Genomic DNA, 14,349 nt, shown 5'->3' with positions numbered 1-14,349 from the left:
ACGAGCCAGTCGTCTAGGTACGGGTAGACATGGTGGTCCTGAGGAGGGCTGCCACTGCATTCATAAGTCTAGTAAACACCCTTGGGGCTGAGTTGAGGCTAAAGGGTAGCACCTTGTACTGGAAATGACAGCCCATGAACCTGAAGCATAGGAAGCAGCGATGGGGCTAACACATTGGAACGTGTAGGTAGGTGTCCTTCAGATCCAGGGAGCACATATAATCTCTCTTGTCTAGTGTGTCTGCAATGAGTGCTGGCGTAACCATCTTGAACTTTGAAGAAGGAGGGAGAAGTTGAGTGTGGAGAGGTCCAACACAACTCTCAGGCCAGCCTGGTTTGTTTTTTGTATGGCGAAAATCCTGGAATAGAAGCCTAATCCTCTCTGGGAGGCTGGTTCTTCTTCCACTGACTGGCTCTCGACGAGCGACCGGATCTCTGCCAACAGAGCCTAATCCTCTCTGGGAGGCTGGTTCTTCTTCCACTGACTGGCTCTCGACGAGCAACCGGATCTCTGCCAACAGAGTTGCCATGCCAATCTGTGAGAGAGGAGGGGAGGAAGGAGGTATAGGTAGGCAGCAACCCGTGGATATTACTGAGAGGATCCAAGAGTCCGCAAAGTTCTGAAGCCAAAAATGCAGGCTATACTGCCACCCATTGGAGACACGTGCACCTGGAGGGATGTGTCATGCCTTTTTGCTCTCTGAGGCTGCTGTTGAGAACGGGGACTGGAAGAAGCCCTTGCCCCCCACCCCCTCTTTGTTGCTTGCGCCAGTGCTGACTCAGCGAGCGGTCAGGTTGTCTCGATCTCCGTTCCTGGAATCCCCGGAACCCGCCAAACACCTGCCCCTTATCGGAGCGTTGATGCGACTGGGTGTACGCCTTGGGCATGGCTTTCGTAAGAATAGACAAAAGACATGGCAGTTTGCGAGCTGTTCTTATCCAAATCCTCGTCGGTGGTAGAGTGGAAGATGTCACTACCCTCGAAAGGAAGGTCCAATATGCGATCCTGGACGACAGGGTTGAACTTTGTAGCCCGAAGGCAGGCCGTCATGTCCGTGGCGATGCAGATGGCCCAGCAAGAGGTGTCGATGTGGGGCACTTTGGACTCCATGAAGTCTTATGCTACCAGCTTGGCTTCGCGTCGACCCGCCTTAAAGCGTGCCTGGCTCTGCGCCTGGAGTTTTGGAAGGAAGTCCGATATTTCCTGCCACAACCTCTGGTTAGCCACTGCAAGCATGGCATCCACGTTGGCTTGACACAGGTGCAGTGAGGCATCGAGTACAGCTGTACGCCTCCAAGATTTTCTACTCCTTGCCTAGCAGCGCCGAGGACGAGGGGGCCGAGGACGACTGAGGCTTAGAGTAGAGTAATGCTGCAGCGATCACAGACGAGTGCAGCTGGGGTGCGTTGATAGCAAGAGTTTATCCCTCTCCATCTGTCTATACTTGGCATCGATGTGTCGACTGACAGGCTGGGCAGAGTGTGGCTTGAGCCAACCCTTCTTGGCCAGAGCGACAACATCCTTCTGCATCGGGACACCAGTCTTGATAGGGGGTCTTAGGGAGAGGACCTTTGCCAAGACCCCCTCCTCAGGCTGCTCTACCTCAGGATGAGGAAGTTCCAGATATTCTGCCAAACCTGCAAGCCTGTCGTGAAAGGCCTTTGCTGAAGACGGCGTGTCAGGGTGGTCCTCCTCATCTGTATCCGCCTGGGTGTCCAGCTGGTCCGCCGCGGAGGAGGGGTGCTGGGCGCCATGGGCTGCGGTGTGGAGACCGGAGGTGGATCGGAACTGGCTGCACTGGAGGCAGATTCGAAGGAGCCGGCAGCGGGGGCTTCGCTGGGGACTGTGGTGTTGGAGCCAGGGGAGGAATAACTAGGCACCGGTGGAGTGGCCGGAGGGAGCAAGTCCCTGACTGCATCCCTTAGGATAGCCCCCTTCTGGGGGGTTCGCATTAGCCCTAAAAACCTTTTGAAGAACCTATCCTCGGAGGCTGAAAAGGAGGCAGGGGATACTGACTGAGTGGCTAGGGGCTGCTGGGGCCAGAGCACAGTTTGTATTGCAGGGGGAACCTGCTCAGCGCTTCTGATGGATCTACTGTAGGCCACATACCTGATTGACACCAGTCCCAACTTGAAACTCGTTCACCCGCCTGCTCTCTTCCTAGGAGTGGCATCGGACGAGCGTCCATCTTGTCTGATGCAGCAGCCATTTTGTCGGGCTGCGTGCCATGTGCCAGAGTCGTAGTGCATGGCCCCCCCGGACACGGCCTCGCCCAAGACACTTGGTGTTGGAGCATGTTGGTGAGGCCTATCTTGCAACTCAGGTCTAGGCCTGGAAGGCGAATCGCCCTCGGCACTGTTGCTGGTAGTGCTGCGTGCAGGCGCCCCCTCGGACATGGAGCCGGTACTAGGGCCTAGCCCCTCTGGTGTAGACCCAGTAGAAGAACCTTGCTGTCCCTCAGCACTGAATCCGGTAGGGTCCGAAGACCCCTCGGCCGCAAGGCTGGTAGCTGGGTTAGCCTTGGTGCGTGTTCTTGTAACAGAACCCGAGAGGTTACTCCGGCATGGGTGTTTCCTCGGAAAGGAGTCGCCCTTACGGGGTTTGATGGAAAATAATGGCCCTCTATCTCTGCTGGACAAACTTCAAGTCCTCTGGAGCCGACGCTTCGAAGAGTTCTCTCCACCTAGCTAGCCTGTTCTTCAGTGCGCGTGGAGTCAGAGCTGCACACGGTACAACCTTCCCAGCCGTGGTCAAGGCCAAGGCAGCAGAGGCAAAGTCGACATGCGCCGGGTAGGAGCTTGACGCCAGAGGACCAAGTACCTAGATGACAGATAAAGACAAAAAGAAGAGAAGAATCCAGGGAAGAGCACGTGGATTTACATGGCAAGTTCAAACCCAGGAGTGCTGGTGAAATCGGCCCGTTCCCGTAGATGCCGAAAAGGGGACTGAGGAATGACGCTGGTGGGCGGAGTCAGGGTAGTCACACGCACCTCTAAATTTAAAGGGCAAGAAGGTTTTTCTGGTGAAAAAGGTTCCGGCTCCCGTCCCTAGGAAGGGACGCCCATACAGTCTGGAGGAAAGGGGATGGGACGTAAAAGTATGAGGGGAAATGGTTTGCAATAACCTATAAAGGTGGGAGAGGGCGAAATGGACTCTCACAAGGAAAAGGGGGATACCATGTCTCGCATGAGGATATCCTCTCCCTAATCCCCAAGAACCCTCCAACCAGGTGATCCTCCCTTTCATTTCTACCACCCTGGTCAGCATCCAGAAATGATGGCCTTTCCCTGGCCTCCTGAGCAGAGGATCCAAGGGTAGTAGGTGTGAGGATACCCTCAGGTTTCTCACAAGCACATAATGTAAACACTAGTTGTTTTCTGATCCATACAGACTAATAAGCTAAAGAAATATATTATTTGGAGAACATTTATATAGAGAATATTTTCTTTAAAAAATGATCTAGAGAAAAATGTTCCCAGAAACATTTTACATCACTAATATAATTGATGTTGTTCAAGTTAATTCTTTTCCTTTTTTTCCACCTCTCATATACAAAACGTTTGATGCCCGAGCTATTCACTTCCCCCAACCCCCATTACTTTTGTATAGACTAAGGCTACCAGTTATTTACACTGTGAAAAGTGACGCTGCACGATGACATCACCATGTAATGAAGCCATGAACCTTACAGCAGATTTGCTTTTCACAAGTTCAAGATTTCCAGACAGCATGAGCTGAATACAAAAGGAAGCTGCTCGTAGCACAAGAACTCTTCTTTCTTTAGAATTGGCGATGGGTCATGGTGACTTTAGTTTTTGTAAAAAGTTTACATTTTCTCTGATGGAACTCTTAATAGTATATTTGTGTATGAAAAGTTATGCGCATGTAGAAGTGCAATATTGTTTCATGCGTTTTACAGCTGGAAGACATTATAAAAGTACAGGTTTTGTTAAGGCATGTGATATATGTATGTTGAAGACCTGTTCAGTTCATATTGACAATCATCCAAGAATATATTAAACGCAGACCAAACATCGGATGGATATACAACATTAATAGCATTTGATAATGCATCACTTTTTTGTGTTTTAAAAAAACCTTTGTTTTTATAGCTTTGGCACTAATGATTTGCAAGGCTCAGTGTTTTTGACCAATTTGGGTGACACTTTTGTGAAGTCCAACTGTGGACAGGTATGAATTATTGTTTTCATCATGCTCATGAGATGACTGACAAGACCACCCAATTGGCTCTCATACTAATAGGCATATCACCAGCCTTTAACAAAATCAGACACTGAACACTAATTCAGAGACTGGAGGAATGCAGCATAAAAACTCTGCTCCACAATGGCTAAAGAAATAAAACACCAAAAACATCACCTGCGGCGTACCACAAGGATCTAGCCTCTCCCCACTCCTCTTAAACATCTATAGGACCCCGTAATGAGACTCATTCAAGCCCATGGACTAACCGCCTACAACTACGTGATGATACCAAATTCATCTTCAAGATAACATCAACCGAAGACCCACACACCCTCAACAAATGCCTCACTGGCATATACACCTGGATGACAATCAACAAACTAAACTCGACCACAACAGAAATAATTATCTCCCCGCAAAAGGATAACGCAACACACAAACCTGAGCTGGCCACCAAGCATGGGAACCCAACCGTTGGCATCCGCCTTGATAAAAAACCTGGAATAATAATGGACAACAGACTCACTAGAATCACAAATCAACGCACTAGCAAAGAAATGTTTCTACCTCCTACAACTAATTAGAGGGATACTATCCTAGCTCAACTTCCTGCACAGAACCCTCACAGTCATCTTCTTGTATTATAGAATAGTCTTGCAATACCAATCAGCCTCTAGTTTGGAATGCCAGAAAGCCTCACAAAAAACCACCAACACATCCAAAATACTGCAGTAAGACTACTACTGAGGCTAAACAGAAGAGACCACATCACACCAGCCCTGAGAATCCTACACTGGCTTCCAATAAAACATGTATTGAGTTCAAAGCCCTCTGCATCGCTCACAAATCACTACACTAACAAGGAACTACATTTCTAAAAGCACAAATCAACAGCTACCGACCAGCAAGAAACCCAAGATCGAGCAATGAGCCCCAAATAGAAACAAAACGCTACGAGAAAAGGAAATTCAGTGAAACCACATTCCCCCGTTTCATAACGAAACTATGGAACTCAATAAAGGAAATAAGGACAAAAGACCATCTAACCTTCCTTTTTATTGATAGCGGTTGTATCTGTCATTTAATTTGCAAAGCGTTTGTACTGACTTTCTAAATAGGGCAAGAGTGATGTAGGTATCAAGGGCAGCTTCAGGTGGAGCACTCGATTGATTACTTGCCACTGCATGGCATATCCTTAAATTGTTAGGGCTGCTACAAGGAAGTGGGATAAAGTGCTGATGACCAGATTAATTACTGGTAATCTTAATTATATCGAGACCAGCTCTTCCTCATCCAAGTTGTCGATAACACACGCTCGTCTCTGATGTTCCGATGACAAATGTGGAACAGCCTGGTTTGTACAAACAGGGTTGCGAGTCGGAGATCAGGTGACTTATACCTTCAACCTAGTGGATGGGTTAAGAAATGTTGGCAAAATGTTAAAGGGTACACGGCTGTGTGTCCGTTTAGATGACAAACCACCTTTTTGGGACTGACGTAGACGAATAAGACTTACATAGTGAAGATTACTGCTAAGTTATAGGGTTATTACGGATCGGGTTTCAGTCATCACAGAACTATGAGAAATGGACTGTTACAAGCTCATGTGGGAGAGTAGAAATAAGAGTAATTGTGAGTGGCCAACAAATCAAAATCTTTTCCAATGAAGAGACTTTAGCACAGGGGTTACTAATTAGAGGAAATGTCAACCTTAAAACCATTGGGGGAAGAGTTAAATTAAACACACCCAGCTCCCTCCCTTTCCAAATCCTGCATGTCTGTGAATCATTTCATAGTTCAAACGGGAGCACTGGTCTCCTATGCAAAATCGGACACAAAGCTATCATCACAGCAATAGGTTCTACAGCAACAAGAAACTGGAACCACGATTGTCCTTTTTACACAATAGCAAAACCATTTCCATTTCATATGAATTTTACATACACTGTGGACAGGTAAAAAGGCCTTGAACACAGCTGTACACACTTTACAATGCCTGTTCAGCATGTCCACCAATACCACTGAGGTGATCGCTGTGGAGGCTCCATGTACAGAATAAGTGAACTGAAAGACTTCAAGGATCTTAAGAGTACACCATAGAGCTAAACAGCAGGACATTCCTTTCAATAGGAATGGTACCACCTTCAGTCGGGACCTCTACTGACCCAGCAGCAAATACACTGTATTAAAATAAAGGTTTACCATGCGCTCAACATGCCCTGGGTTATCTTGCAACCTCCCCGAAACCCATGCACGCTTTAGGGAACACACAGACATACTCATATGGACTGTACAGTGCATTCCTAAGAGTTTACAAAAGTACCTTGGCACGTGAACTGAAAGTATCACAGAACAACCAGCAGATTTACAAGAAAGTATAGCATCTCATAGCAGCATATTTCGTATTTGGACTCCAGCAAGAAAGGTGAAAGCTAGTAAAGATAAGGCATGAGTACATCATTCATATACAGGATGGTGAAATTTGTTGGTAGGGTCTAGTACTTACAAACTTCAGAAGGAAAGTGTTCTCCCGCAGTGCTCCAATGCATCCAGCAAATCCCAGGATGAACATGACTCCGCCAACTACCAGGAATAGCCATACCGGATCGAAGCCGCCCAGGTCTGTGATCGACGAGATGTTGGAAAGGACTCCCTGGTGGGGATGGGAAGAGAAAAATGAGCAAATGAAACCTGCTGCGTTTCTTTTTGGTTACAAACTATTTCAACGAATTTGAAAAGAAATGGTAAATTAATTTCCTTAGATAAAAATCAAATATACGATGAATGCCTCAAAAGACATATTTGAATCATTAAAGAAATGGCCCACAACCAACAGTCCTTCCATCTGGGTGTTCCTCTGGCCCTGACAAATATTACAATGCTGGGGTGGCCTTAAGGGTAGATTATATCATCAAAACCGATTGAGGTGTTGGGGGAGGGACAGGGGGCGGAAGAGGTAATATGACCGGAAAAGTGTGGCCTTGGAGAGGCAAGGCATGAAACAATGGGCTGATTGGGTTTTAGCCCCACCCCTGTAAATTCTGGCCCAATCTTACTCAGCAATAGGGCTGTCATGTGCAGGGACAGGACACAGGAGAACCTGTGTCTTGGGCTGCCCGGCAAATTAACCAACCAATGCCTGGCAATTACTTCTGGAACACATTTTGTTATCAGCAGCTCTTTTCTTATGCATGAATATTCTATAAGTTTCAATGACCTAAAGAATATGTCCATCAGGATAAGGAGACTGACAAATCATGGTGGTGTGAGGTAGAGACATTTTGGTGCAAAACCCTACTCTAAACCAATCGCTCCAATTCCCCCTATAAACAAAAGAAGAGTCCAAAAGGGTGCACGCCAGGACGTCCTATAAAATGGGGTAAAGAGGTCCACTGTCTAGAAACCTGTGTAGCCCGATGCTAACCCTATAACTACAAAGTAACAAAAGTATAAATAAAATGATTAAGGGCTTCCTGCCCGGTTTGCTGGCAACTCACCTGTACTGGATTGTCCCAATTTATTATTAGGTAGAGTTAAAGAAGATGTATCCCCCTCACAAGTCAAAAATAGGTACGTTCCTAATGCTCCTGCATGTGGCAGAATGGAAAACAAATGTCTCTAGGACTTAAAGTATCTTTGGGTGACCGGGTCCCTACCGGTTTACTGTGGAACCCTTGGTTGCTGCCCGTCCCTCGAGTCTGGGGTTGTATGTCTTCTTTGGGGGTGGGGGGGGGTAATGTGGCGTTGGGGGGTCATCTCACTTGGTCCCACTTGGGTTGTTTATTCTTGGACCCCTAAGGCTTTTCGGGCTCTCAGCCCCTTTAGCTGTTGTTTAAACTCCCCTCCCCCTTGTGGGGTGTTAAGGTTCTCGCCCCGTCTCCAGCTGTGTGGCAACTTGCTCCTATGGCTTTTCGTTCTCACTCAGCTTGGGGTATGTGGCCTTTTTGCCTGGTCTTGGGCTGTATGACGGCTCAGCCCTTCTCCGAGCTTTCATTCTCACACTCTGGCCTGGGGCTGGGAAAGCAGATGAGTTATGGTGGAAGGGCATCTAAGATCTAGTCCAGGGTTGTCCAACTCCAGGCCTCGAGAGCCGCAATCCTAATGGGATATTCCGCATTAATATTCATGAGAAAAAATGTGCATATATTTAAAATAAGTATGCAAATTTGACTCCTGCATATTGAGGGATTGTTAGGGAGAATTCTCATTTATGGCTAATTTCCCTCACCTAGTGAGTCTCCCAGCAGCTTTGCTGGACTTATGGAGTTTATTTTTTTTCCACTTGGTAAGAGGGGGAGCTTTTCCCCCACTCTTACCTGTGTTTTGCTATGTGTTTCTACCTGTTTTTGTGATTGTGGACTCTGAAGTACACCACTTCAGTAGCCCCCTTCTTTTTGTGTGTCACACAGCACCTTCAGTGCCGTGGCACAGGGTTGTCTTTGAGACTTCCCTCGACTCCATTTCTGTGGCGACTACTGTCCCCCAGAAAAGGGTAAAGTTACCATTATCTTTACTTAGTCAAACTACCACAGATCCAGTACACCCCATCTTCCATGGAGTACTGGAAAGGGTTAACTCGTATCCCTTTTTATCTGTACCTCCTAAAGCATTGTTTTGCTCTTTTAACATTTAGACTTGGCTGGTGGCAGTGGCATCTACCCTAACTTTTCTACCGCGATTATATTAGATAAACGTGGTACTGTTCTTGGCTATTATATTAGCCTGGAACATAAACCCGCTTGACCAAATCGTCTTTCTTTTGGCTCTGATTGGGTTTGTTCACCATTTCTTTTTGTTAAAGTCCTTCTTGTGTTTTACTTTGCACGGCAAACTAGGTTCGTCTTCTTTGTTCACTGTCTTTTGGCGGGCTTCTGCCCACAAGCCCTCCTCAAGGCGCCTGGGTGTCTAGGTGGGCTGAATGTGAGGGAGGGGTGTAGTCACCCCCTGCACAGGGTATCCTAGGAAACCCAAGTCGCACTTTGTCATGATTGGCCAGGGTAGTTGTCCGGGCTGGACAACCCGCCTGCTGGGTGATTGACGGCCAGGCTGCGTGAATGGGGGTTTTTCGCATAAAATGTAGGTCTCCTGGGCTAGAGGTCAGAGTCGCCACTGGAACTACAAGGAACCGAAGAGAAGCGGAGAGGACGATGGCTGCTGCAACTACCCCATCCCGGTGAAGCCCTGCTGCAGTCCTGAGCTATCTGCCCTTCAACGACTCAGAGAAGATCCAGTCCGGAGTCTTCTTCCCTTGAGCTTGGTGGGGATAACCAGCTCATCTTCTACAGCCAGAGGATCCTCTTCTGTGGTCGAAATCGCTGCACACTGCTGTAGTGGTCCAGATAGCCACCTGAAGAGCCTCTCCTGTTTGTTAAGGAGCGCACCTTTTATTCCTTGTCGCTGCTGCCGGCTTCATCCCTGTGTGGTGCAGACCGTCTTCAGACGTCCTCCTTCACAACGAAGCTCCAGGAATCGTGGGTCTGCGGGAAACCAACAGGAACAACTACCAGGGCACCCGCTGCACCATTGGAACAAGGTACTGTGTTCTGTTGAGGAAACTAGGTGAATCCCTTTTTCTTCCTTTCCAATGCTTGCCCTTCTCTTCCCTCCTTCTTATAAGTTTTGCTTCCGAACATTGACAATATCGAAGTACTTTTGGCTAAGTTGAATCGTGAACTGTCTGACCGTGTGATCTTCGGCAACTGGCCCCGGTGTCTTTCGACCCTGGCTCCAGCCCTTTGACTTTTGAACTGCTGTCTCTGGGTGTTTGATTCTGCCTGCCTAACCAAAATATTGCCTGTGATTTTTGCCTCCAACTCCCTCTGGGTATCTCAGGTGCTAAGTGTGTTTTTGCCCCGGTAGCATTTCATGTCACAGATACACGTTTGTTTAGTAGACTGAACTGTCAAAAAGTGATCGCAATCGTATTCGCGGTAACGTGTTTTCTTCGTAACTCTGGTTCATTCAAACACAGGGTACTTACCTTGAGACTTACTGTACAAAGCGAATTGGTTAGTTGTAGTATATTTAACGTGTGGTTTTTATTTGAGTTTAATAGAAGTGTTGTGTTTATAACGAATGGTTTCAAAATAAATGTACTTATATTTTTCTTCCTGAAACCTTGAGTCAGTGTTTGCTTGAGTCACAGTAATTGTGGTCCCTTTGTGTAATCTCTGCTACTGCTCAGATACTCTTGAGATAAGCCTGGCTGCTCCGCCATTGCTACCAATCTGACATAGTAGTACAGGCTTGTACCAAAGGTAAAACTTGTATTGCCACCTGTAGTCGTAATTGTGTGTAGTGGTCCCTAAGGGCACTGCACAGGATTATGCCTAACAGGGATAGCCTCAAAATCCTACATGTTTCCAGCGACCCCCGCTCCTCCCTCCCCCAGAGGACTGGAATTGGACAACCCTGGTCTGGTCTAACTAGTTGGATCACCTAAAGGGAATAGCCTTGTTCATATATCCTCCCTCCGGGACTTTCTAGACTGACCCCTATATTATCACAATGGTTAGTGGACTGAAAGGATAATGAGGTGTGCCTTTCAGACATGCTGCCCCATTCAGACATCTTCCCATCACGCCAACATACTCCTCTACCTGCTATCCGAATCTTGCTATTTTCCGCCCAACGCCACACCTCCACTGCAGAGCCATAGCCAGGATTGTCTAACAAGTGGGGAATTAAGCGAATGTAATTGGGCCCATCGCAGTGATATTAACATCTGTAAATGCCCACACAGCGCTGCTGAGTGGTCATTTACAGATTTAGGGTTGGCCTAGCCCGCTCAGGCCCTACCCCGTCTACACCTCTGCTCCACTCCTACTCCCTTTATCTTCCTCCTCTGTCACTCAGATGTCGCACACTTGTAACCTTTGCCCCATCCTTTGACGTTACTACTCCTTTCTCGTTATTACAACTCACCCCACCTTCTGAGAAGCATCTTTCACTCCCTCTTCTAGTCACACTTGCAAGTCTTTCTCACACATTCGCCATAGTACCAATTGTATTTACTAATACCTCAAATGTGCCAAAAATCGCCACCACATTCCACTCCACTGTCCTTCCTCCTGCTAGCATCTTCTCCTACTCTGACCTCTTGAACAACCCACAACTTGCAGCTTCCTGGGGGTTCCTTCATCCTCCTCCCCACTTTGGTTGGTCATCCCCGCTTGGTAGGGATCATCATTACAGAAGTCTGTGCAGGGACACTGTGCTGAAATAATGGCAGCCCATGCTGCATAGCGTCCAGGTTCGTGTTGGGGAACACGGCTTCGATTACGGTAACTTTGTGTTGTGCTCTTGTTTCATGTCCCTTATGTTCCAGGGCAGTCACGCCGGTCTTGCTGCCTTTTGTGCAGAGACTGGCATGCGGTGCACAGTGTCTAACAGCAGTGTAAGAGCTCCGGCTCCTCATTCAGTTGCTCCTTCTTTTGCTGACGTGTTTGTATGCCATTCGCATACGGCTCATGGCAGGTGCGCAGGATCTGTAGCTCCCTTCTAGCTGGCCCCCTCTACCAGGCTGGGTTTTGGCATGTATTTGCGTGGGGTGTTGCTGTACTGGAGGCGATCTTTCCCCGGGACTATGGTTTCTTTGGCATTTCTGGAAAAGGATCTGAACACTTGGCCAGCACTTTGGTTAAGACGTGTGGAGTATTGCAAATTGGATCTGTACATGTATAGACAGCCACTTGGGAAGGGAGAGGCAATTGGGCTCTCTCAACCGCCACCCTCTAGATTATGGCTGGACCTGGATTCCCTCCCCAGTAGGCCTCCCACCACTGGCTGAGAGGGGTTCCTATTCCCTCTTGACCAGATCAGGGTACTGACCTGGTCAAAACTGTTCATTCCCTGAATGAAAAAGGTCTGGTTCTTACTCACAAAGCATGGGATCATTCCTCCCAACCGTAACACAAAGTATGGCTAATATTTGAACATCAGCATTTACTAACAAAATGGTGTCGATATTTGCATAGTAAGTGTGTGCTCTGTCCAATTTTGGGATCACTGTAGTGACACCAGTTTGCATAGATCTCTGCCATTCGCCCCAACAACCTCTCCATAGATGGTCTGCAGTAGGGGCACAAGTAGGTCACTGAGCTTTGAGTTGAATGACAATGGCAATCCATTAGGGCAAGGAAGTCTCATTTGCTTTAATGGGTTTGACATTTCTTGCCCCTTAACCTCGAGAAACTAGCACTCCTGCCTCCTCCAGGGTCCATTTCAGTAGGCTGGCACATTGCCCTACTTAGCAGCATTTCCCTACCCATTTCGGGATTTGCCATATTATTTAAACTCATGAACTAGCTCATTTTCTATTCGTACCGTCCCAGCTCCCCTAATAATGCATATCACTTGCCTATTAACCTCCTCCTGTTGGCCAGGAGTATCCTCACTTTCTCCCCATGTTCGCAAAATGCTTGCCTAGTATAAAAGATAGTGCTCTGCCCTTTCAGTTAACCTGAAGTCTAGCTTTTGCCTAGCCCTGTATACTGGTCTTTGCTCCTCTTAGTTGGTCTTCTGTTGTGTGCCCTCTCTACCCTACGGAAAGATTGCTCTAGCATTTCCTCTTCTTTTTTTCGCATACTTTCAAGGTGTGAAAAATTACTAATGAGCTTTCCTCTCATGATTGCTTTTAAGATCCCCACAACACAACTCTATCTCCTACAAAGCCTTTGTTCCCTCATATGTATTACACTAGTAAATCCTGCATGTCCTTTACAAATGCCTTGTCCATTTAAGCACCACAGCTTTGCACCAACCCACACTACAACTCTGGCACATTCTAAGACGAGAGACATCTGCGTAGTTGGATTTTCCCATCCTCAGCCATTCACAAGTCAGACAGCATTGGATTTGATATTAAGAAAGTCAATATGAGAGGAAGCATAATGAGGATAAGAGTAAAAGTGGTATCTGCTCTCCAGAGGATTGAGAGACCTCCAGGAGTGCAGAAAATTCAGACACAATGAGCGATTGTCTAACTACAAACTCCAACTGGGATGTCCCACTAGTCAATTGGACCAGCTTAGTATCCACTGCTAGATATATCCCCAGCCATTCTGTCTTTTCTCCACAGAGACCCCCTAGCCTCCTCCACTTCTTTATAGAATCACCCAGGCCCAGGTTCGGGACATACGCGAATATCAGCACTAATAGATTGCCCTCAGGGATAGTCTTCACCACGGCAAACCTGTAATCTGGATTTATCATTTGCCTGGTTACTGAAAAGGGTAAATCCTTCTTAAAGTTAATAGCTACCCCTAGGACCTTGTCCTAAAGTGACTAGATATTTCTCCACTGCAAGTTGAGACTTAATTTCTGTTGGAGTTCATGGATTTCCTGCAAAATGCTAAATTTGCAAATTTCATTTCTTAGATCAAATACCCTTTTCCACTTGATTTGACTATTCGTCCCCTTTAATATTTTACGACAGAAATTTTAGTTGCGTTGAAGTCTTCACCAGCTACGTTAGGCAGTTTAGTGATGCCAAGTTCCAAAGTCGTCTGTATCCCTTTGTCTATTCATCTTTACTATCCCTACAGTAATGTTAAACAAGCAAAGAAAAGCAGTGCACATTCAATAACCCTGTTATTTAAGACATCTCTAATTCAGCCCGCTTTTCCCCCCAGGATTAAACAAAAAAAAAAGTATACAATAATATTAACAAGCATTGGCAATGCCATCAGTTTGGGCTCTTGTTGTAGGCATGTGTCGTGGAAAAATGACCAGCAACTATTTCGGTGGATTGCTGAACTATTTATTAGTAGAAAGCGAACAAAACAAACCAACGACAGTATGAGACTTCGTCGCAAGTGAGAACCCCTCTGTGCACCGTTCTCTTTTACCAGAAGGAAAACATGCATTTCAATGAAGGGTTGATCCAGACATAGCAACGAATCATAATGAAACAATGTTGCAAGCAGGGAACAAAGTCCCACTATACAAGGCTTTGATAGCAGCTGCATTCTTACATGTTAGAGTTATCGAGTTATCGGGAAGGGCAGAATAACAGGATACATTTAGTGAAGTTGAATATATGCCTCAAAGATTCACACATGCTACAAGGCAGACGAGAATGCTTACAATATGACTTCTGTCCGTTCTAGGTGAAAAGATCTTTTTCTTACAATCTTTTCACCT

At 46.7% G+C, this 14,349-nt stretch overlaps 1 protein-coding gene across 1 annotated transcript in view; it reads right to left on the bottom strand.

Annotated features, from left to right (window-relative positions):
- TSPAN5 (tetraspanin 5) overlaps positions 1 to 14,349 on the bottom strand; it is a 482,577-nt gene that overhangs the window by 116,246 nt on the left and 351,982 nt on the right. Inside the window, exon 3 of the mRNA XM_069630543.1 lies at positions 6,713 to 6,859. Within this exon, the coding sequence (XP_069486644.1) occupies positions 6,713 to 6,859 (147 nt within the window). The remainder of the gene's footprint in view (positions 1 to 6,712; positions 6,860 to 14,349) is intronic.

This window comes from Ambystoma mexicanum, chromosome 6q (genome assembly GCF_040938575.1).
Source record: "Ambystoma mexicanum isolate Mex_15411 chromosome 6q, UKY_AmexF1_1, whole genome shotgun sequence".
NCBI lineage: Eukaryota > Metazoa > Chordata > Amphibia > Caudata > Ambystomatidae > Ambystoma > Ambystoma mexicanum.
This window is presented reverse-complemented; position numbering and strand designations above follow the sequence as displayed.